This window comes from Salmo trutta, chromosome 9 (assembly GCF_901001165.1).
Source record: "Salmo trutta chromosome 9, fSalTru1.1, whole genome shotgun sequence".
NCBI lineage: Eukaryota > Metazoa > Chordata > Actinopteri > Salmoniformes > Salmonidae > Salmo > Salmo trutta.
In genome coordinates, this window is record NC_042965.1 from 9882006 (window position 1) to 9905061 (window position 23056).

A 23056-nucleotide genomic window follows, 5' to 3' on the forward strand; every position below is an offset into this window, starting at 1 on the left:
GGGATTTGTAGTGACGTTGATAAAAGAAACTGGCTAACTGTTGAGTTATGCCACGTATTTTTTATTTTATTTTTACCTTTATTTTAACTAGGCAAGTCAGTTAATAACAAATTCTTATTTACAATGATGGCCTACCAAAAGGCAAAAGACCTCCTGCGGGGACGGGGACTGGGATTATAAATAAAAAAAATCAAATAAATGACATATAAATACAGGACAAAACACACATCACGACAAGAGAGACAACACAACACTACATAAAGAGAAACCTAAGACAACAACATAGCATGGCAGCAACACATGACAACACAGCATGGTAGCAACACATGACAACTACATGGTAGCGGCACAAAACATGGTACATTATTGGGCCCAGACAACAGCACAAAGGGCAGGAAGGTAGAGACAACAATACATCACGCAAAGCAGCCACAACTGTCAGTGAGAGTGTCCATGATTGAGTCTTTGAATGAAGAGATTGAGATAAAACTATTCCGTTTGAGTGTTTGTTGCAGCTCGTTCCAGTCGCTAGCTTCAGCAAACTGAAAAAACGAGCGACCCAGGGATGTGTGCTTTGGGGACATTTAACATAATGTGACTGGCATAACTGGTGTTGTGTGTGGAGGATGAGGGCTGCAGTTGATCTCTCAGATAAGGGGGAGTGAGGCCTAAGAGGGTTTTATAAATAAGCATCAACCAGTGGGTCTTGCGACGGTTATACAGAGATGACCAGTTTACAGAGGAGTATAGAGTGCAGTGATGTGTCTGTCCTATAATGAGCATTGGTGGCAAATCTGATGGCCAAATGGTTAAGAACATCTAGCTGCTCGAGAGCACCCTTACCTGCCTACCTATTATGTCTCCGTAATCTAGCATGGGTAGGATGGTCATCTGAATCAGGGTTAGTTTGGCAGCTGGGGTGAAAGAAGAGCGATTACGATAGAGGAAACCAAGTCTAGATTTAACTTTAGCGTGCAGCTTTGATATGTGCTGAGAGAAGGACAGTGTACTGTCTAGCCATACTCCCAAGTACTTGTATGAGGTGACTACCTCAAGCTCTAAGCCCTCAGAGGTTTGTAATAACACCTGTGGGAAGAGGGGCATTCTTCTTACCAACCACATGACATTTGTTTTGGAGGTGTTCAGAACAAGGTTAAGGGTAGAGAAGGCTTGTTGGACTCTAAGAAAGCTTTGTTGTAGAGCATTTAACACAAGGGGCCAGCTGATTATAAGACTGTATCATCTGCATTTAAATTGATGAGAGAGTTTCCTACTGCCTGAGCTATGTTGTTGATGTAGTCGTTGTTGATCTAGTCGCCAACAGATGGCAGTAAATCGCCACAATCTCATGAAAAAAAACTACTTATTTACTACATATATATATAGGCGGTAAGTCAGTACTGACGATTTTGTAATTTGAATAGCAGAGTTTTGGAACATGCCTACTGGTGAACACACATCTCCTATTCACATTACTACACAACTCCAGCATAATGACTGGGTGGGCTGTGTGAGGGAAACGGCACGTGAACGGCCAACAGAAGGGCATGAGCACGGCTGCTGCGTTGTGTCTTTCTCCCTTCATGTGGCTCTTCAGGGCCGATTCACCCAGTCTGACACATTTTGTTGCACCTTACATGGTGTGGGATGGTTGGGTCCAGTGATGTAGTGGTAAGAAAAGGTGAGTAAACTATACTGAACAAAATATAAAACGCAACATGTAATGTGTTAGTCCAATGTTTCATGAGCTGAAATAAAAGATCCCAGAAATGTTCCATATTTCCCGGCAGTTTAGCTATCGATGTGATGTTTGGCGGTGCCTAACCAGTCAGTTCTGTACCAACCTGGCTGAGTGGCAGGGTGGGTGGAATGAGCGAGCTCGCCTAGAAACCACAGCATGAAACACGTGAGGCAATAAAACTCAGTAGTCTGCCTGGGAATTAATTTGCAAGACCAATACATTTTTATAATATTTTTCGTAAACATATTTGATCTGTTCTCCTCTCATTTTAATTCAAGTACTTTTCAAGTACCAACCTGAGAAGATGTCTGATTTTAAGGTATTCCAGTACTTGAATTTCAGAGTGCCAAATTCAGGTACTTTTAAGCACCTCAAGCACTTTGTGCGAACCCTGTGTCCTGGGCGTACGCACTACCCTCTGTAGCGCCTTGCGTTCAGATGACAAGCAGTTGCCATACCAAGTGGTGATGCAGCCAGTCAAGATGCTCTCAATGGTGCAGCTGTACAGATTTTTGAGGATGCCAAATCTTTTCAGCCTCCTGAGGGGGAAGAGGCGTTGCCATGCCCTCTTCACGACTGTGTTAATGTGTGTGGACCACGATAGTTCTTTAGTGGTGTGGACACTGAGGAACTTGAAGCTCTCGACCTGTTCGACCTGTTTGAGCGCAAGTGTTTTAGGGTACATTACGGTAAACAACACCTCGTTGCTTCTCTGCAGTTACATTATTGTGTTACAGCAGGGGTCTTACACACGGGGGGAATATGGCTAACATTGACAGACTTTTCTTATTAGAGGTAACTTCATTCTTTTTTTGTAGAGAAGACAAAGTTTCTTTCAAAAACATGTAAAAAAGAGCCCTTTTGCCGTGACATTGTGTATCGCAATGCCGTGACCCGGATTCGAACCGGGGTTGCTGCGGCCACAACGCAGAGTACTAACCACTATACGATCACGGCGAGCTACCAGGGCTTGCCCCGCTATGGGAGAAATTGGGATTTGTAGTGACGTTGATAAAAAAAACTGGCTAATTGTTGAGTTATGCCACGTTTTTTTTATTTTATTTTTTACTTTTATTTTAACTAGGCAAGTCAATTAAGAACAAATTCTTATTTACAATGATGGCCTACCAAAAGGCAAAAGACCTCCTGTGGGGACGGGGACTGGGATTATAAATAAAATAAATAAAAATAAATGACATATAAATAAATATAGGACAAAACACACATCAAGACAAGAGAGACAACACAACTACATAAAGAGAGACCTAAGACAACAACATAGCAAGGCAGCAACACATGACAACACAGCATGGTAGCAACACAACATGACAACAACATGGTAGCAGGACAACATGGTAGCGGCACAAAACATGGTACAATATTGGGCCCAGACAACAGCACAAAGGGCAGGAAGGTAGAGACAACAATACATCACGCAAAGCAGCCACAACTGTCAGTAAGTGTGTCCATGATTGAGTCTTTGAATGAAGAGATTGAGATAAAACTGTCCAGTTTGAGTGTTTGTTGCAGCTCGTTCCAGTCGCTAGCTACAGCAAACTGAAAAAACATGCAACCCAGGGATGTGTGTGCTTTGTGGACCTTTAACATAATGTGACTGGCATGACGGGTGTTGTGTGTGGAGGATGAGGGCTGCAGTAAATATCTCAGACAGGGGGGACATGAGAAAATGTTGGACGGGCAAGGAGGCATGGCTGAGTCAAATAGGAATCCTGACTTAATGAAGTGGTGATTAAAGAGCTCAGCCATGTGCTTCTTGTCAATAACAACCACATCATCAACTTTAAGGGACATGGGCAGCTGTGAGGAGGAGGGTTTATTCTCCAGGTCTTTAACCGTTTTCCAGAACTTCTTGGGGTTAGATCCACAAAGAGAGAACTACTCCTTAAAGTAACTAACTTTGGCCTTCCGGATAGCCTGAGTGCACTTATTTCTCATTTACCTGAACGAGAGCCAGTCAGCCTGAGTATACGTGTGCTGAACCTTTCACCAAATGCAATTCTTGAGGTGGAGTAACTCTGCAAGATCACGGTCAAACCAGGGGCTGAACCTTTTTTAATTCTTATTTTCTTTATGGGGGTGTGTTTGTTAACAATACCACTGAAAATATCAAAACAGAAGGTCCAAGCGTCTTGGACAGAGGGGATCAGGCTGATTCTATAACATTTTACAGAGGCCAGTTCATGAAGGAAGGCTTGCTGATTAAAGTTTTTTAGCAAGCATCTATGACAAATCAGGACAGATTGTTTCACTGAGCAGCCATTACAAACACAGGCTGTAAAACAGTGATCGCTAAGGTCATTACAGAAAACACCAGACTGATACCTCTCAGGAATATTTGTGAGGAAAACATCAGGAAGAGTAGCCTTTTCTGGGTCTTTGGAGTCATACCTTGTGGGATTGGTAATAATCTGAGAAAGATTTAGGGAGCCCCATTGCTTTAGGACTTGGTCAGGTGGTTAGAGCATGTCCCAGTTTAGGTCACCTAGCAGGACAAATTCAGACTTGGTGTAAGGGGCCAGGAGAGAGCTTAGGGCAGATAGGGTTCAGGCCGGTGCTGATGGAGGACGATAGCACCCAGCAACAGTCAAAGAGCTATTTGAAAGTTTAATAGGTTAACATCAGTATTCAAAACACTCTTCCTTAACCACGTCTCAGTAATGACCAACACATCTGGATTGGAGCTGTGAACCCACACTTTCAATTGATCCATTTTAGGTAATAAGCTTCTAGTGTTAACGTGTAGAAAACCCAGGCTTTTACGAGAGCAGAAATCAGTGAAGCAGATATCAGAGCACAAGTCAGAATTGGGGCTAGCAACAGTAGATGGACCAGGGTGTACATGCACATTTCCAGATATCATCAACAGAAATACAATCAAGGTATAGTACAGGGAGAGCTCTGCAGTGCTGATTTATGACATCAGAATGTGCATCAGATGGCAACAAGATCATATTGTACAGCAATTTCATCAGGTAACATGAATACAAAGCCGGCGAGAGGTGGTTAGAATAGGATGGGAGGCCAAAAGTCTGTGTAACCAAGTCAGAGCGTGGGAACAGTCTGTCCCACGGTTGGGTAAAGACATTCCGTAGTCAACAAAGCATGCAGGAGTCATGAGGCAAATAGCAAAATGCACAAGAAAAAACTTAAATATGTAATGACTTGGGGCTTACTAGTTGGAACTAGGAGACTCGGAAATGTCAGACTTTCTAACTTATTGTAGTATACATGTGCCCCACGCGGTGGCCAGTCGTGTATAGCCGTAACAGACATTTTGGTGACCTTATTGGACCTTTTCTGCTGGTTTTGAGACACGGTTCGATCCCTCCTTGGGACACTACTTGATCGAGTAAATAAAACACTGAAGAATCACAATACAGTAACTATTGGTCACTGTATAATGTATTATTCTAATATGTATTAATTCTAGCATTGTGTCAGTTATTAATGATAAACCTTTAAACTGCACTCTTCCTCCCCATCTCTCTATTTTTCAGCTCCAGATGACAAAACCTACACAGTCCAGGGGTTGCAGGTCTGCTGACTTCCTTCTGGTCACACAATGTATTCAGAGAAATATCCAATAAACCAAAGACATTGCTTTAACTGTGAATGTACTTTATTGCACATATTTTCCTCAAATAAAATGGAGCATACATAAAATAAACAAGTTATTACAATTTATTTACATTGGGTCTAGTGTGTGTGTGAGGGAGACATGTTTTTCAACTCAGAAAAAAGCACACCGAATTTCCTCAAACTGTAAACATTAAGCCATAGTCTTTTACAATGTTATCAATCACACTTTGATTTGATAGATATTTAGAGTAATTATGTGGATATTGAGAATGGATATGAAGGAGTAGATATCTCCAATCCTAAAATAAAATGAAGCAAACATTAAATAAACAAGTAATTACAACTTATTTACATTGTGGATAACGTGTGTGAGTGCAAGTTGTGTTTTATTTTTCCTTGTCAGCCGCCCATCTCTGCTTTGTCAGTCTTGATTGGCCCAGTGTCTTCTGGGTGAGGCTGTCAGGCAGTGGTCTAGTGCATGCCAGATCTGAAAGAGAGATGCACAAAGCGACACTAAGTATACAACTCAACAACATGTCTGTGTGTACATCTGTTGGTGCGAGTGAGCATATGCAATATAATTCTGATTTACCTGTATCCATCTGGGTATTCTCAAAAGTTTCTCCCTTCACGGCCAGTGTAGTAGGAACCGGTGCAGCAGAGGACTGCTGTGACTGCAGCTGAACTGCTGGGGGTGGCAGATCTAAAAGAGAGAGGCACAATTTTCTTAACTGACAATATTCATACAACTAAATAGACTGAGTGAGTGTAAGGCCTAGATTCAATCAGATCAAGTGTTAACCTGCGATAGCCGACACCACATAGCTGATGTTTTGGCCATGTTATTTCTATATAACCTACACTTTCTCGTTCTGAACTCGCTCTGAACGCTCAAATTCAAAATCATTAAACTAAATAATGAGGATTTCTATCAGCCTAATCGAGGTGTAGATTACATCTGAAATTGCAGCATTCTAACTTGTAAACAGGGCTGCATGAGATTTCTGTTAATGGGACTCCGTGCAACCAATGGAAATGTCCGCTTTAGGTATAATGCCAGGAGCAGCTTGTGGATTTGACAGCTCTAACACAGTTCCACCTCAGACACCACCAAAACAACCGCTATGTGGATGGCGGCTGAAGCGGAAGTGATTGAATAGAGCCCCAAGTGAGGGATTAGAGCCCCAAGTGCAATCTGATGTGTGTGTGTGTGTTGACTTAGAAGTGTGTTATTATGACTTAGAAGTGTCAACCTGACCACATCTGTGTAGTAGGACATTCAGTGATTAGCTTGGGGAAAATTATTATCAACAGTGTACAGTAAAAAGGATATCAAATATTCAGATCTGGATTGACAAGTAAGCTAAATCATGTGAAGTTACAAACCTCTAAGGCTTAGTCTACACAAGTTAAATAAAGGATGCAGGACATGAGCTCTAGGACCATGCCTCAGGACTACCTGGTCTGACGACTCCTTGGCTGTCCCTGTCTCCAGTCCACCTAGTCGTGCTGCTGATCCAGGCTCTGCTGTTTCTGTCTGCAGCTATGGAACCCTGACCTGCTCAAGGCTCACCGGAGGTACTAACTTGTCCCAGACCCGCTGTTTGATCCTGTCTCTCTCTACCGGACCTACTGTCTCAACCACTAAATGCTCTGCTATGAAGAGCCAACTGGCATTTACTCCTGAGGTGCTGAACTATTGCACCCTCTATAATTTGACACTGCTGGTCATCTATGAACGTTTAAACGTCTTGAAGAATAATCTGGCTAAATGGCTGTACTCTTCTATAATCTCTACCAGCACAGCCAGAAGAGGATTGGCCACCCCTCAGAGCCTGGTTCCTCTAGGTTTCTTCCTAGGTTCCTGCCTTTCTAGGGGAGTTTTTCCTAGCCACTAGGCTTCTATGCCTGCATTGCTTGCTCTTTGGGGGTTTTAGGCTGGGTATCTGTATAAGCACTTTGTGACAACTGCTGATGTAAAAGGTGCTTTATAAAATGCATTTACAAGCAATCTATCAAATGTTTCTATTCATGTCAGTAACTCTAAAGATGACATTGAGTTGTCTTACATTTCCTCAATAGGAAGTTGTACCTTAAGCTAACACTTTTTTCTGGTCTTTCCTGCTGGGGACAGGGGGCTTCAGGTTTGGGAAAGGACGGCCTAGAAAATTGGAATATTAACAATAATTAGTATCCACATTAATGAATGAAATTCAATATGGGTTAGCTGTGTATCTCATCTGATTAAGAATTGCTGATGATATACTGTATATGTCTATTTTCTTTTGAAAATCTGCCATCAAATCACACAATTATATCTAGTGAGAGCGCATATCAACCAACTAGCCAACTAGTAGTGACAAGGCTATATTGTTGTCATTCAGTAATACTGTAACGCTACTAAAAATATATAATATAAAAAAATAAAAATAAAATACTGTAACGGTACTGTAGCCTACTGTACATTACATTATTATCCACCTAGCTAGCAAGTGATAGCTTAGCTAGTGCCAAAGAAACAACAAATGGTTGACAACAGGCGTTACATATATACATACACACACACATATATATACATACACACACACATATATATATATATATATATACACATACATACATACATTATATATATATATATATATTTTTATTTATTTATTTATTTCACCTTTATTTAACCAGGTAGGCAAGTTGAGAACAAGTTCTCATTTACAATTGCGACCTGGCCAAGATAAAGCAAAGCAGTTCGACAACATACAAAAACACAGAGTTACACATGGAGTAAAACAACATACAATCAATGATGCAGTAGAAAAAAATAAGACTATATACAATGTGAGCAAATGATGTGAGATAATGGAGGTAAAGGCAAAAAAATGCCATGGTGGCAAAGTAAATAAAGTATGGCAAGAAAACACTGGAATGGTAGATTTGTAGTTTGATGAAAGTTAAAAGTTAAAATATAAATAATATGGTGCAAAGGAGCAAAATAAATAAAATAAATAAATACAGTAGGGGAAAAGGTAGTAGTTTGGGCTCAATTAAAGATGGGCTATGTACAGGTGCAGAGATCTGTGAGCTGCTCTGACAGCTGGTGCTTAAAGCTAGTGAGGGAGATAAGTGTTTCCAGTTTTAGAGATTTTTGTAGTTCGTTCCAATCATTGGCAGCTGAGAACTGGAAGGAGAGACGACCAAAGGAGGAGTTGGCTTTAGGGGTGACCAGAGAGATATACCTGCTGGAGCGCGTGCTACAGGTGGGTGCTGCTATGGTGACCAGTGAGCGGAGATAAGGGGGGACTTTACCTAGCAGGGTCTTGTAGATGACCTGGAGCCAATGTGTTTGGCGACGATGATGAAGTGAAGGCCAGCCAACGAGAGCATACAGGTCGCAGTGGTGGGTTGTATATGGGGCTTTGGTGACAAAACGGATGGCACTGTGATAGACTGCATCCAGCTTGTTGAGTAGGGTATTGGAGGCTATTTTGTAAATGACATCGCCGAAGTCGAGGATTGGTAGGATGGTCAGTTTTACGAGGGTATGTTTGGCAGCATGAGTGAAGGATGCTTTGTTGCGAAATAGGAAGCCAATTCTAGATTTCACTTTGGATTGGAGATGATTGATGTGAGTCTGGAAGGAGAGTTTACAGTCTAACCAGACACCTAGGTATTTGTAGTTGTCCACAAATTCTAAGTTAGAACCGTCCAGAGAAGTTATGCTGGATGGGCGGGCAGGTGCAGGCAGCGATCGGTTGAAGAGCATGCATTTAGTTTTACTTGTGTTTAGGAGCAGTTGGAGACCACGGAAGGAGAGTTGAATGGCATTGAAGCTCGTCTGGAGGGTTGTTAACACAGTGTCCAAAGAAGGGCCAGAAGTATACAGAATGGTGTCGTCTGCGTAGAGGTGGATCAGAGATTCACCAGCAGCAAGAGCGACATCATTTATGTATACAGAGAAAAGAGTTGGCCCAAGAATTGAACCCTGTGGTACCCCCATAGAGACTGCCAGAGGTCCAGACAGTAGGCCCTCCGATTTGACACACTGAACTCTGTCAGAGAAGTAGTTGGTGAACCAGGCGACGCAATCGTTTGAGAAACCAAGGCTACTAAGTCTGCCGATGAGGATGTGGTGATTAACAGAGTCAAAAGCTTTGGCCAGGTCAATGAATACGGCAGCACAGTAATGTTTCTTATCGATGGCGGTTACGATGTCGTTTAGGACCTTGAGCGTGGCTGAGGTGCACCCATGACCAGCTCTGAAACCAGATTGCATAGCGGAGAGGGTGCGGTGGGATTCAAAATAGTCGGTAATCTGTTTGTTGACTTGGCTTTCGAAGACCTTAGAAAGGCAGGGTAGGATGGATATAGGTCTGTAGCAACTTGGGTCAAGAGTGTCACCTCCTTTGAAGAGGGGGATGACAACAGCTGCTTTCCAATCTATATATATATATATATATATATATATATATATATATATATATATATATATATATATATATATATATATACATACATACATACATTATATATATATATAGTAACGACCCTGGGTTTATAAGCGCGGAAATCGACTCTGCCGCTCGAGTATGCTTTTGCGGCACAGTCGATAGCGCGTCGGGCTTGAAGGTCGAGGGTTCGAAACCTGCTCCCTGCTGTTTCATTACAATATATAGCTTGTATGATTGCATGTAAAACAACTTTACAGATGATTACAAAGCTTGAAAGCAAAGTTGACTTACCAGTATGCTGCTCTCTCGGGAACTAGAGTGAGGCATCCCGATATGAGGTTAGCTAGCGTCGTTAGAATTAGCTAGCTAGCAGCGCCAGCATGTTAGCTATGAAAGTATCTACCCAGCAACAATGTCGATGTCAAAAACGAAAGAAACTATGTTAAGCCATGCTGACTTCGTAAAATAAGTAAAATCGGACTGAAATAATTAACAGAATGAACGTACTGTAACGACCCTGGGTTGATAAGCGCGTTACAGTACATTTCTGTGACTAACTAGCTAACTTTAGCTTGCCATCTCAGTGACCGGTGATGCACCTATTCCTGTTCACAGAGTGTGCGCAGTGCTGCCAACTCCTCCGTAAGGAAAGTAGCTATTGGCTGTCCTAAAATTCGTTAGAAGTCGCCAAATGACGTCATCGCCTAATTTGTATAATTGCCGATGTGCATGTAATTGTGATGGAGGCTGTAGGAGAGGAATAACGTCGTTTGAGAGACAAAAAAGTGAGTTAAAAACACCCTAAATATGTTTAGAACTACAAATGAACTTTCTTCTGTCGATTCTTGTTTTTTTTAATGTCACAATTCCCAAAAGAGACACTCTGGCGGAGCTACTTCGTTTTTATAAAAAAAATATATATATTTTTTTTGTTGTTTTGTTTTCTTAATTTGGTTTGGTTTTTAACCTTATGGTCCACTTAGGAGCCTACAACAAGTCACAGTAAAACATAAACATTTTTACCCATAACATTATTATTTATTTTTTTGTATACAATCTACATTAACAATCTAAATGGACCAAAAAGAGACAATAGAAAAAAACTGTCAATGGGAATGTGAGAAAATTATGGTAACTAGTCTGGCCCTAATTCATTTTTCTTTTTTTATGTAAGCCAAGGCGGGATCAGCCAGCGGCGGCTTCCCGCATGCGCGATTCATTTGCAGTCTGGAAGCGGAGGGGTGAACATCTCCTGCTCTGACTGCAGCTGGGAGGGACTGCTGCGTGAGGACTGGGCTGCCTGTGAGTGCTTTGGGACGGGGTCAACCCAATACATTTGGTGGGGTCAAAAATATAGGGTTCTGTGAGTGAACCCTTAACTAATTTTGACATTACCATTTTTTTTATTTTACATTAAATTCAAGGACTTAAATCATTTCCCAAGGATTTTACATTGGAGGTTTCCCAAGATGTGATTTTGCTGAAGGCAAGACCACTGTAGATTTCTTACATGCTTCTTATTGTGCTTGCTGAAAACAAGACCACTCTAGCACTCTTACATACTCTTTTTCATATATGCTTTCTTCCTCTCGCTCTAGCGCTTTTAACGGCTTGTGTTCACTAGCAAGAGGTAAATTGCAGAGTGCCGCTTAGGCCGCCCAGAGAGGCTTGCTTGTGGGGTGCTGGCAGCATATGGCAGCATATTCAATTGTGTGTCAAGAATTCAGCATAGCAAGTTTGTATGAAGGTCCGGTTATTAAATGGGTAAAAAGTGAAAAAGTAATATGCTCTAAAATGCTCTAATAACAAATAAACTTTACTGCCCTGTTTCCAATCTTCCACATGGCTGGGAGACCCTTTTCAAATAAGTAAATATATTTAGAAAAAAAAGAGCCAATGCATTATTAGCTAACTGGCTACAGTGCAGGCTAACTCAAATGAGCTGCTAACGTAGCTAGCTAGCTATCTAGTCAACTAGATATGGGAATTAAATATAGTGATGTATTTATCACTGTAAAAAAAACTCAAAATGCATTTGTAGGTAGCTAGCTAACAGCCATGGGGCAGGAGGGTGAAAGGATAGCAGCCCCAACTGTCAAAGTGATAGAGTAGGCTATTCTGGATAGGGCAGGTACTTTGTAGTTCCAGTCCCTAGAAGTGAGGACAGAGATAATAGTAACATAATATTCAGTGCAGTCTCATTTGAGTATAATGAAGTCTGCATCTTGTGAGGTTTTCTGTCCTCAGTTACAGAGAGCTGCGAAAGCCTGTCTGCAGATGAAGAGGTCCCAATGAAGAGCAGTGGTTCTCAGTCCTGGTCCTGGGGACTCAAAGGGGTGCACATTGTTGTTTTTGCCTTAGCACTGCACAGCTGATTGAAATGATCAACTCATCATCAAGCTTCAAGTGGCATTTATGTATTAATTTGTGATGCTATCCTTGATATTGTTAGATTCTAATTCTCAGAGTAAAAAACTCTACGGACACTATGAAAGCTCAAACCAAGTTTATTCTTCCCAGAGGATCAATACAGCTGCATTAGACAAACATTTTCACACAAACATTGATATTTAACCCTTCCTCCTAGGCTGAGTCTCCTCCTACACATCTGTACAAACATTGTATCTTTACTGCTAGGCAGGACACTAAGTGATACTGGCCATAAACTTTTATTTCTCCCTTAACGTGACCTGACCTGATCTCGACCCCCCTTCATCACTAATCCATGGCTCAATCCAGAATGACCTGGTGATGTAAAAGTCTAATAATGACATTATCTTCCATAGTCCTATTGATACCTTGTAACTGGAGATTCCTTCAAAACGATTGCCTACAGTTACCGTGTAGGTGTCACGACTTCCACCGAAGTCGTTTCCTCTCCTTGTTTGGGCGGTGTTCGGCCTTCAAGCCATCGTCGATCCACTTTTCATTTTCCATTTGTTTTGTCTTGTTTTCCATTTCCCTCATTAATTGTTGTGTATTTAACCCTCTGTTTCCCCCCATGTCCTTGTGTGGAATTGTTTGTCTGTAAGGGTTGCGGAACTGGTGGCAGTGAAGTCAGACGCAGGAGAGCAGAAATAGGTAATAGCCGGAGCAGTTTAATTACAAAAACCCACGGCAATACAAAAATAACCTACATGGGTACAAAAACCCGACGCGCACCAGTAACAGAGTACAAGCACTTACAAACAAACAATTCCACACAAGGACATGGGGGGAAACAGAGGGTTAAATACACAACAATTAATGAGGGAAATGGAAACCAGGTGTGTAAGAAAACAAGACAAAATAAATGGAAAATGAAAAGTGGATCAACGATGGCTAGAAGACCGGTGATGCAGACCGCTGAACACCGCCCGAACAAGGAGAGGAAACTAATTCGGTGGAAGTCGTGACAGTAGGGCACTGCAAGGTTGGGTCATCCACATTGCAATAAGAGTATTCTTCCATTTACTTAGCTATGTCAACTGCTGTTATTCAATTCCCAGTTTTTCTCCGTTTCATTTCTACTTCTCAGGTGAGGGTCGTCATTGCAGGCTCCGGACTGTAGGACGTCGCCGGATGCACTGGACGGGGCACTGTCGCCGGAAGCTCTAGACGGGCACTGTCGCCGGAAGCTCTGGACGGGGCACTGTCGCCGGAAGCTCTGGACGGGGCACTGTCGCCGGAAGCTCTGGACGGGGTACTGTCGTCGGAAGCTCTGGACGGGGTACTGTCGTCGGAAGCTCTGGACGGGGTACTGTCGTCGGAAGCTCTGGACGGGGTACTGTCGTCGGAAGCTCTGGACTGGAGCTGCGCACTGAAGGCCTGATGCGTGGGGCTGGCTTAGGAGGCGCCAGACTATTTTCATGCACCACAGGGCTAGTGCGAGGAGCAGGAGCAGGACGAACTGGACTAGGCTGACGCACTGGAGGCCTGGTGCGGGGTGCTGGCTTTGGAGGCGCCAGACTGGAGACACGCACCTCAGGGCTAGTGCGGGGAGCGGGAACAGGATACACTGGGCCGTGGAGGCGCACTGGCGGTCTCGAGCACAGGACTGGCACCACCCGTACTGGCTGGGTGCCCGCTTCCCCCCGGCAAATGCGGGACACTGGCACCGAGCACACCGGCCTGTGGATGCTCGGCCTCGACGCCGTGCGCATCACCCCATAGCACGGGGCCTGACCAGTGCCACGCTGCCTCCGGTAAGCACGGGGAGTTGGCTTAGGGCTCAACCCTGGCCCAGCCAAACTCCCCGTGTGCCCCCCCAAAAATGTTTTTTGGGGCTGCCTCTCAGGCTCCCTTAACTCCTCCATAGCCCTGGATATGCTCATCCTCATCTCCGCCCATGTCCATCCTTCTTCACCGTGCTCCTTACCCCGCTGCTTGGTCCTTTGTTGGTGGGAAGTTCTGTCACGGCCGTCGTAATGATTAGACCAAAATGCAGCGGGTACTTGAATGCTCATAATACTTTTATTAGAACATTTACATGAAAGAAAAAAAAAAACCGAATGACAGCTAAACAGTATTGCAGGCTAACCCTAGCAAAGCAAAAACAACTTCCCACAAAAGACAGGTGAAAAAAGGGCTACCTAAGAATGACTCCCAATCAGCAACAACGATGTACAGCTGTTCCTGATTGAGAGCCATACCAGGCCAACACAAAGAAATACACAACATAGAAAAACCATAGAAATACAAAACATAGAACAATACCCAAAAACCCCGACAACACAAAACAAACACACCCCTGCCACGCCCTGACCAAACAACAATAACAAATAACCCCTTATACTGGTCAGGACGTGACAGGTTTGCAACTGCACATGGGGACAAAGATCGTACTTTTTGGAGAAATGCCCTCTGGTCTCATGAATCAAAAATATAACTATTTGGCCATAATGACCATTTTTATGTTTGGAGGAAAAAGGGGGAGACTTGCAAGCCGAAGTACACCATCCCAACCCTGAAGCCCTGGGGTGGCAACATCATGTTGTGGGGGTGCATTGCTGCAGGAGGGACTGGTGCACTTCACAAAATAGATGGCATCATGAGGAGGAAAAATGTTGTGAATATATTGAAGCAACATCTCAAGACATCAGTCAGGAAGTTAAAGCTTGGTCGCAAATGGGTCTTCCAAATGGACAGTGACCCAAAGCATACTTCCAAAGTTGTGGCAAAATGGCTTAAGGACAACAAAGTCAAGGTATTGGAGTGGCCATCACAAAGCCCTGACCTCAATCCTATAGAAAATATGTGGGCAGAACTGAAAGCAAGGAGAACAAGGAGGCCTACAAACCTGACTCAGTTACACCAGCTGCCAGGAGGAATGGGCCAAAATTCACCCAACTTATTGTGGGAAGCTTGTGGAAGGCTACCCGAAACATTTGACCCAAGTTAAACAATTTAAAGGCAATGCTCCCAAATACTAATTGAGTGTATGTAAACTCCTGACCCACTGGGAATGTGATGAAAGAAATAAAAGCTGAAATAAATAATTCTCTCTGCTATTATTCTGGCATTTCACATTCTTAAAATGAAGTGGTGATCCTAACTGACCTAAAACAGGGATTTTTACTAGGATTAAATGTCAGGAATTGTGAAAAACTGAGTTTAAATGTATTTGGCTAAGGTGTATGTAAACTTCCGACTTCAACAGTACATGGACAGATCATGTCATAAATGTTGAAACCAAGTGTAAAAAGGTGTTGAATCTTATGTGCTCGGTCTCTGGTTATGAATGGGTGCTGATAGACAATTGTTGATGGACTATATTTTGGTTGGACAGTTGGAAAGCTTGCTGATGAGTGGTTTGAGGGAGTTGGAGGTTGGCCCTTCTGTGGTGATAGGGGACGTTCCTCCATCGTTACTCCCAGATCCTGTTGTTGATCTAACCTTGGTAGAGAAAAGGAAAGATTGGTCAGAAGTCAGTGATATATAGGGAAACTGGTTGACAATTACATTGGTAAAAGTATTTATGCTTTTTTTTACCGCTTTTCATAGATGGATCCAAGGACCCAGATAGTGGATGCACAGGAGCAGGTGTTTACGTTCCTGAATTTGATGTGCAGATATGTAGAAGACTAGAGGAACTGTCAGTATACTCAGTTGAACTGTTGGCAATAGTTGTTGCCCTCCAGTGGGTGAAGGACGAACAACCTGTTAGAATTATAGTATGCTCAGATTCTCTGTCTGTATGGAATAGTTTATAATCTGGTAAATCTAATAGGATCGACCTACTATTGGATGTATTCGTGTAATTATGGAGAATTGAGAGAATGGGTGTAGTTGTGAGAGTCTGCTGGGTCCCAGCACATTCGTGTGTGGAAGGGAATGAAATTGTAGACCAGTTAGCCAAAAAAGCTTTGAAACGAGATATAATTGATATTAATGTTCCACTGGGTAGAGGTGAGGCCAAATGTAAGATCAGAGCCTTTATATGCCCTCCAAAGAAAGGTTGGTGGACCAAGATTCAAAGTTTGGATTAGAAAGGAAGAGGTGGTGTTTGCTCGATTGCGCTAAGGACATTGTACATTGAACTCGTCATTACATCTGGTTGGCAAGCATGTGAATGGTTTGTGTCTGGAGTGTATGGTCGATGAAACGGGGGAGCATGTGTTGTTATATTGTTGTAAGTATGTTGGAGAGGGAAAGATTGAAGTGTAGGGTCATTGAGGTTGGGAAGATTTGGAAGGGATTTGGGGGATGGGTCTATTAGAAGTTAGTATGGCTCTTTTTTATTTTCTCAGAAGTACTGAGTTAGGTGGGAGGATTTAGAAATGTTGTAAACTGTGATTGACCACACACTTCAGCACAGTAAGGAGATGATTTGTTAAAGAAGAATGGTAGAAAGTGTAAACAGAGTGAGCTGTAAGCTGGATCGAAGACCGGAGGAGAAATGGAAGTGAAAGAGGGCGAAGTATCGGGGGTGGTAGGTGTGGTGAAGTTGTCAGAGTTCGATGCTTGCACCGAGGGTCAGGATAAATATGACTCTGTGACCGTAGGAGTGACATTTTTTGAAAAAGTGGACCCTTTTGGCTGATCCATTTGTGGTTTCAGGGTGGCTGAAAACAGAGTTAGGTCCTGTGGAATCGGTGACGGTAACCAGAAGTGGTCTTGTGATTGTTTGTGTTTCTGCTGGTTAAATGGAGACAAGAGAGGTGAATTGTTTTGTTGTCAAGGAAAGGGCGCCATTGAGAGGAGTGATTACTGGGGTAGGGGTAAATGTGAAAGTTGACCAACTGAAAGGGATGATTCCCAGTGTTTGTGATACTTGTCGTTTGGTGTGACGCAGACAGGGTGGAGAAACAGAAGAGTTGTTGTCTGTCCTTTTGAGTTTTGAATTACGTTGTTACAGGTGTCAAGCGTATGGGCATGTGGCAGCAGTGTGTAGGAGGGAGGTGTGGGAAGTGTGCAGAAGGGCATGAGACAAAGGAATGTGTAGCATTGGGGAAAGTAGTGGTATGTGTTAATTGTAGGGGTGCCCATGGGGCTGGGGATCAGAAATGTCCTGTGCGAGAGAGGCAGATTGAGGTTTCCAGGGTTAGAGTAGAGCAGAAGTTGTCATATGCTGAGGCAGTGAAGAAAGTAGGGGGAGATGGGTCAAGGGGAGGGGATCCTGAGAGGAGTGGTGTGAGTAGTAGAGCTGTACCAGTACAGAGGCCAACAAGTTATACAGAATATGTTTCAGTAAGATTAGATGTTTTGCATTTATAGCAAATGTTATCAACTGTACTGCAGGGATGGAACATAAGTCACAGAAAATTGAGGTTGTGGTGGCAGCTGCAGAGAGGTATTTGAGTGTGCAAGACTTGACGTCAGAAGAGTTACAGGGTGTGTTAAGTGGCCTGAGGTAGGACTAAATATATTTAAATAGTGGAGTAGGGTGGTGTTTAAAAAATAAATAATTGTAAAGCAAAATAAGGAAGTTATACTCCAGTCTAGTAGGTGACGGTAATGCAACATTTATTGGACGCCAACCACCCTTAAACCTCATCGAAGAAGAAGTGGCTAGCTTCACACAGGTATGGCGCGAGGCAGCAAGTGCACTGGAATCTGTTGAAAGCAAACTGCGAAGTGAGGAAAGAGAGAGAGAAAATGAAGTTCCTACACACGTGGATTAATTTATATCACTGTAGTTATTTTAAAGAGGTTATGCTTGTCAGACGGCTTTAAAACTAAATCATTAAACGTTCGTTGAGTTTGACTCTAGTGGAGAAGCTTGCTATGCTCACGCACATAAACAAATGACTGAGAACAACCCGCTGGACGTGCCGAGACGGTGCACACCTATCGACAGAGAACGGACGAATGACACGGGGAAACATTTTAGAAACACCCTTTGTCGTCTTAATTTATTATTACACAAGTTAAACTGGTCGGAGATCAAAGACGCTAGCAAGCTATATTTTTGAACGTTTCGATAGAAGATCATTTGTAAACGGCACCCCCTCCCTCCAGGATAAAACCATAACATATATGATCAGATTGAGGAATATGCGGCATTAAAAACATTTGACGCGTCATAAAACCGTATAGGAATATTTTAGCCTCTACCAAAAGCAGCTTCTTCATTATCTACAGAACTGTCAACAGAGCTAGCAGCAGTTTTATCGCTTTGTTTACCTCGCTACTGTAGCTAGCTAGCTAACGTTTTTAGAGCAGGCTCCACAGTTGGATGGATAACGTTAGCTAACCTAGCTACCAACTAAACGTGGTGCCACCACTGGTGGGTAATGCGTGCAGCCCCTCTATATGACAACCAGAGATTGGTTGTTGGGACGAGCAATTTGAATTGGTCCTGTTTTATTTGACTGGCTGTTAGGAAAGCTTCCAAAGAGCGAGTGCAAACGGGGTCGTCCGGTTTTCAGCCAGTCTTCATTGCCACTGGGTCACCATGGCACAGCAGCAGATGCCAAGCTCTCAGAAGGCACTAATGCTTGAACTGAAGTCTCTCCAAGAGGAACCAGTGGAGGGTTTCCGCATCACACCTGTAGAAGAGTCTGACTTGTACAACTGGGAGGTGGCCATATTTGGACCCCCCAACACACTTTATGAGGGAGGATACTTCAAGGTGAGGGAGGATTTCTTCTGTCATGTCTGTGGGCAATACATCTGATCTGGGACCTATAGCTAACTAGTCTCGAGTATAGAAAGTATAGAAATAACAAGAATCCAAACAGTAACGTTACTTATAGTATATAGAAACACTTTTTTGATATATGTAGACAATCCCTGTACCCCTGCCTAGAGAGCAGTGTTTCCCAAACTTGGCATACCGCTTGTAGCCTTTCCATAGTTTTTTTGACCATATAAATAAACATAGCAATATTTTACGTTACAACTGAGTCTTAAGCTGTCACCCAGGAAGAACTTGCCACAACTCTCCAGTGGGTGTCGATATGCGACACACTATTTGTGAAAAGACAGAGTATTCCTTCCCTCACACATCACTGACTCTCATTTCCCAGGCACACATGAAGTTTCCAGTTGACTACCCCTACTCTCCACCCACTTTCCGTTTCCTCACAAAGATGTGGCACCCCAACATATATGAGGTGATGTATACCACATTGCATGTTTGTCTTGATTTTATGTGATTTATGAGTTTATGGGCAATTGTTGGTCTTGCTGTGGAGAGTAACTTGTTGCTTGTCTACAGAATGGGGAAGTGTGTATCTCCATCCTTCACCCCCCTGTTGACGACCCACAGAGCGGAGAGCTACCCTCTGAGAGATGGAACCCCACCCAGAATGTCAGGTAAAATACTCCGTCTGAATACTTTCCGAATGCACTGTAAATGCTTCAAAATGAACAAAAAGTGATGTTAGCTGATGAGTTTCTCATAGAACAAAAACGTATGAGATCTCCTAAGCCTGTGGTTACCACAGACTTTATTTTCGTAATTTATCCAAAAACCCTTGACAAACCCAATTTCCCCATAGGCTTTGGCCAACAAGCCATGGCGGAGTTGCCTCTGTTAGTGCCTTAAAAAATATGTCATTTGAATATTTTTTAACCTTTATTTAACTAGGCAAGTCAGTTAAGAACAAATTCTTATTTACAATGACGGCTTATTCCGGCCAAATCCGGATGACACTGAGCCAATTGTGCGTCGCCCACAGTTGACAGTGTATATCAGAGCAAAAACCAAGTCGTGAGGTTGAAAAAGTGTCCGTAGAGCTCTGAGATCGGATTGTGTCAAGGCACAGATCTGGGGAAGGGTACCAAAAAATATCTGCAGCATTGAAAGTCAAAGAACAGTGGCCTCCATCATTCTTAAATGGAAGTAGTTTGGAACCACCAAGACTCTTACTAGAGCTGGCCACCCGGTCAAACTGAGCAATCAGGGGAGAAGGGCCTTGGTCAGGGAGGTGACCAAGAACCCGATGGTCACTCTGACAGAGCTGCAGAGTTCCTCTGTGGAGATGGGAGAACCTTCCAGAATTACAACCATCTCTGCAGCACTCCACCATTCAGGCTTTTATGGTAGTGGCCAGACGGAAGCCACTCCTCAGTAAAAGGTGCATGACAGCCCGCTTTGAGTTCGCCAAAAGGCATCTAAAGACTCTCAGACCATGAGAAACAAGATTCTCTGGTCTGATGAAACCTAGATTGAACTCTTTGGCCTGAATGCCAATCGTCACTCCTATAGGAAACCTGGCACCATCACTATGGTGAATTATGGTGGTGGCAGCATCATGCTGTGGGGATGTTTTTCTGTGGCAGGGACTGGGAGACTAGTCAGGATTGAGGGAAAGATGAACAGAGCAAAGTACAGATCCTTGATGAAAACATGCTCCAGAGCGCTTAGGACCTCAGACCGGGGTTAAGGTTCACCTTCCAGCAGGACAACGACCCTAAGCACACAGCGAAGACAATGCAGGAGTGGCTTTGGAACAAGTCTCTGAATGTCCTTGAGAAGCTGTGCAGCGATGCTCCCCATCCAACCTGACAGAGGTTGAGAGGATCTGCAGAGAAGAATGGGAGAAATATAGGTGTGCCAAGCTTGTAAATTCATACCCAAGAAGACTTGAGGCTGTAATTGCTGCCAAAGTTGCCTCAAAGTACTGAGTGAAGTGTCTTAATACTTATGTAAATGTGATATTTCAGTTTATTTTTAATACTTTTGCAAAAATTTCTTAACCTGTTTTTGCTTTGTCATTATGGGGCATTGTGTGTAGATTGATGAGGGGGAAAAAAACAATTTAATCAATTTTAGAATGAGGCTGTAATGTAACAAAGTGGAAAAAGTCAATGGGTCTGAATACTTTCCAAATGCACCCTATACCTAAAAGTTGAAAAATGGTGCGCAACATTTCAGGAGAATGTCTCTTAGTACGTACTGTTGTAAAACTTAGCTGAATGTTTAATCAACTGAACGTACCCCTGACGTGCCTAGTGAACACGGCCCAGATGTACTCACCTGTGACCTTACCTGTGTACTGTTTGTATATGAATGTCTATTCAGGACCATCCTACTGAGTGTGATCTCTCTGCTGAACGAGCCCAACACCTACTCCCCGGCCAATGTCGATGCCTCTGTTATGTTCCGCAAGTGGAGAGACAGCAAGGGCAAGGACAAAGAGTATGCTGAGATCATCAGGTACCTAGAATTCTCTGTCTTTAACACACAATGAAAAACAACAATATACTCCTTCACACACACGACTAAACATGCAAATTCAGTGCAGTCAATCACTTAATTTTTCTACCTGGAACCTTACTCTCTTTCACTCGTCTCTGACATTGTTTTTACTGTTGGTTGTGCTCTCTCCTATTTTTCTCTCTCTCCCTCTTTCTCTCAGGAAGCAGGTAGTGTCCACTAAAGTGGAGGCGGAGCGGGATGGGGTGAAGGTCCCTACCACGCTGGCGGAGTACTGCATCCAGACCAAAGTGCCTTCCCACGACAGCAGCTCGGACTTGCTTTACGACGACCTCTACGATGATGACATTGAGGAGGATGACGAGGAAGACGAGGATGATGCAGAAGCTGGGTGCCAGATGGCCGGAGAGGAGGGGAACTGCTTAATTGACGAGGAAGACTCGGGCAACGAAGAGTCATGACCTTCCTCCTCTCGCTTTTTATCCTGCTCCTCCCCACACCCTTCCTACCAGAGACTCTGCTGCAGCCTCCTCCTTACTTTCTGATTCCTTACCACGTGCGCACACAAACACACACTCTCTTGCTGGATTCATCCCATTCTTGACGGCTTCCCATAGCACTTAACATGCCCATATTCTATTAAGGCGCTCTACACCTGAAGCAGGGATTTTTAACGGCTGTATGGTGGTCAGATTTCATGGTTTTATTATGGCATTTTTCTTATTCAGCCATTTGAGGGGTCAGTTTTAAACAGTTCAACATAATCACATGCTTTATAATGACACCAATCTGGCTTGTATGATGTCTACCAGTGTTGCCAACAATTTTTTTTGCGAGAATACCTATTTGGCTGCTTGATTTGTTGCCAGATGATGTTTTGCTGTTACCATGACATTTTCTCCCCTTCTCCCACTGCACACCCCCTCCCCTTATGCTTCTGTACCTGTGTGTGCGGTGTTGCTGTGACTTCTGTTGCATAGGCAGCTTTTCTCACTTCCATTTGTGGAATTATTTAGTGGGAAAAGTCACTAAAGGGTATCAAAACTCATCCCAAGGCAGCCTGAAAAGTAGCTTAATTTGTCGCTAGGCCCTTTGACAAATAAAAGTTGCAGTGGGGGTCTGGAAACTCACTTAAAATAGCGACTAAGTTGGCAACACTGGTTTCTACCCCTCCCAGGGTTAAAATACACTCTCCTAAACTAGTTCTAATTCCGTTGTGTTAAACCAAATCCTATTCAGACGTAAAAACACAATTTAAATTAACTCTAATTTGTTCTTAAACTGGAACAGGGTGGTAAGATGCACTCAATTAACTTGCGGGACACAGCCAGTGAAATATCAGGGCGGCAAATTGAAAAACAACAAAATGTCATAATTCAACTTTCTCAAACATACAACTATTTTACACCATATTAAAGAAACTTCTCGTTAATCTAACCACATTGTCCGATTTCAAAAAGGCTTTACAGCGAAAGCAAAACATTAGATTATGTTAGGAGAGTACATAGACAAAAATAATCACAGCCATTTTCCAAGCAAGGACATGTCAATAAAACCCAAAACACAGCTAAATGAAGCACTAACCTTTGACGATCTTCATCAGATGACACTCCTAGGACATTGTTACACAATATATGTATGTTTTGTTTGATATGAGTTCTGTTATACTCACAGATACCATTCAAA

General features: G+C 43.0%; 1 protein-coding gene, 2 long non-coding RNA genes and 1 other non-coding gene across 6 annotated transcripts; 2 read left to right on the forward strand and 2 right to left on the reverse strand.

Annotated features, from left to right (window-relative positions):
• The first annotated feature begins 1591 nt into the window (after positions 1-1591).
• On the forward strand, positions 1592-5416 carry LOC115199835 (uncharacterized). The gene is made up of 2 exons (XR_003879422.1): positions 1592-1681; positions 5260-5416. It is a non-coding gene; the product is annotated as an uncharacterized LOC115199835 (long non-coding RNA).
• On the reverse strand, positions 2627-2698 carry trnah-gug (transfer RNA histidin (anticodon GUG)). The gene has a single exon. It is a non-coding gene; the product is annotated as a tRNA-His (tRNA).
• Positions 5368-10454, reverse strand: LOC115199833 (uncharacterized). Of its 3 annotated transcripts, none has more exons than XR_003879419.1 (4): positions 10078-10454; positions 6801-7502; positions 5934-6044; positions 5368-5828 (listed from the first exon to the last, which is right to left on the reverse strand). It is a non-coding gene; the product is annotated as an uncharacterized LOC115199833 (long non-coding RNA). The 3 variants fall into 3 exon arrangements; XR_003879421.1 differs by having other exon boundaries at positions 7411-7502; positions 10078-10448; XR_003879420.1 differs by having other exon boundaries at positions 7434-7502; positions 10078-10441.
• A 7225-nt stretch (positions 10455-17679) lies between these two features.
• Positions 17680-22737, forward strand: LOC115199836 (ubiquitin-conjugating enzyme E2 R2). The gene is made up of 5 exons (XM_029762329.1): positions 17680-18838; positions 19236-19322; positions 19427-19524; positions 21236-21370; positions 21573-22737. The coding sequence occupies exons 1-5, from the start codon at positions 18662-18664 to the stop codon at positions 21829-21831; spliced, it is 756 nt and encodes a 251-aa protein (XP_029618189.1). The 5' UTR covers positions 17680-18661; the 3' UTR covers positions 21832-22737.
• The last annotated feature ends 319 nt before the right edge of the window (positions 22738-23056 follow it).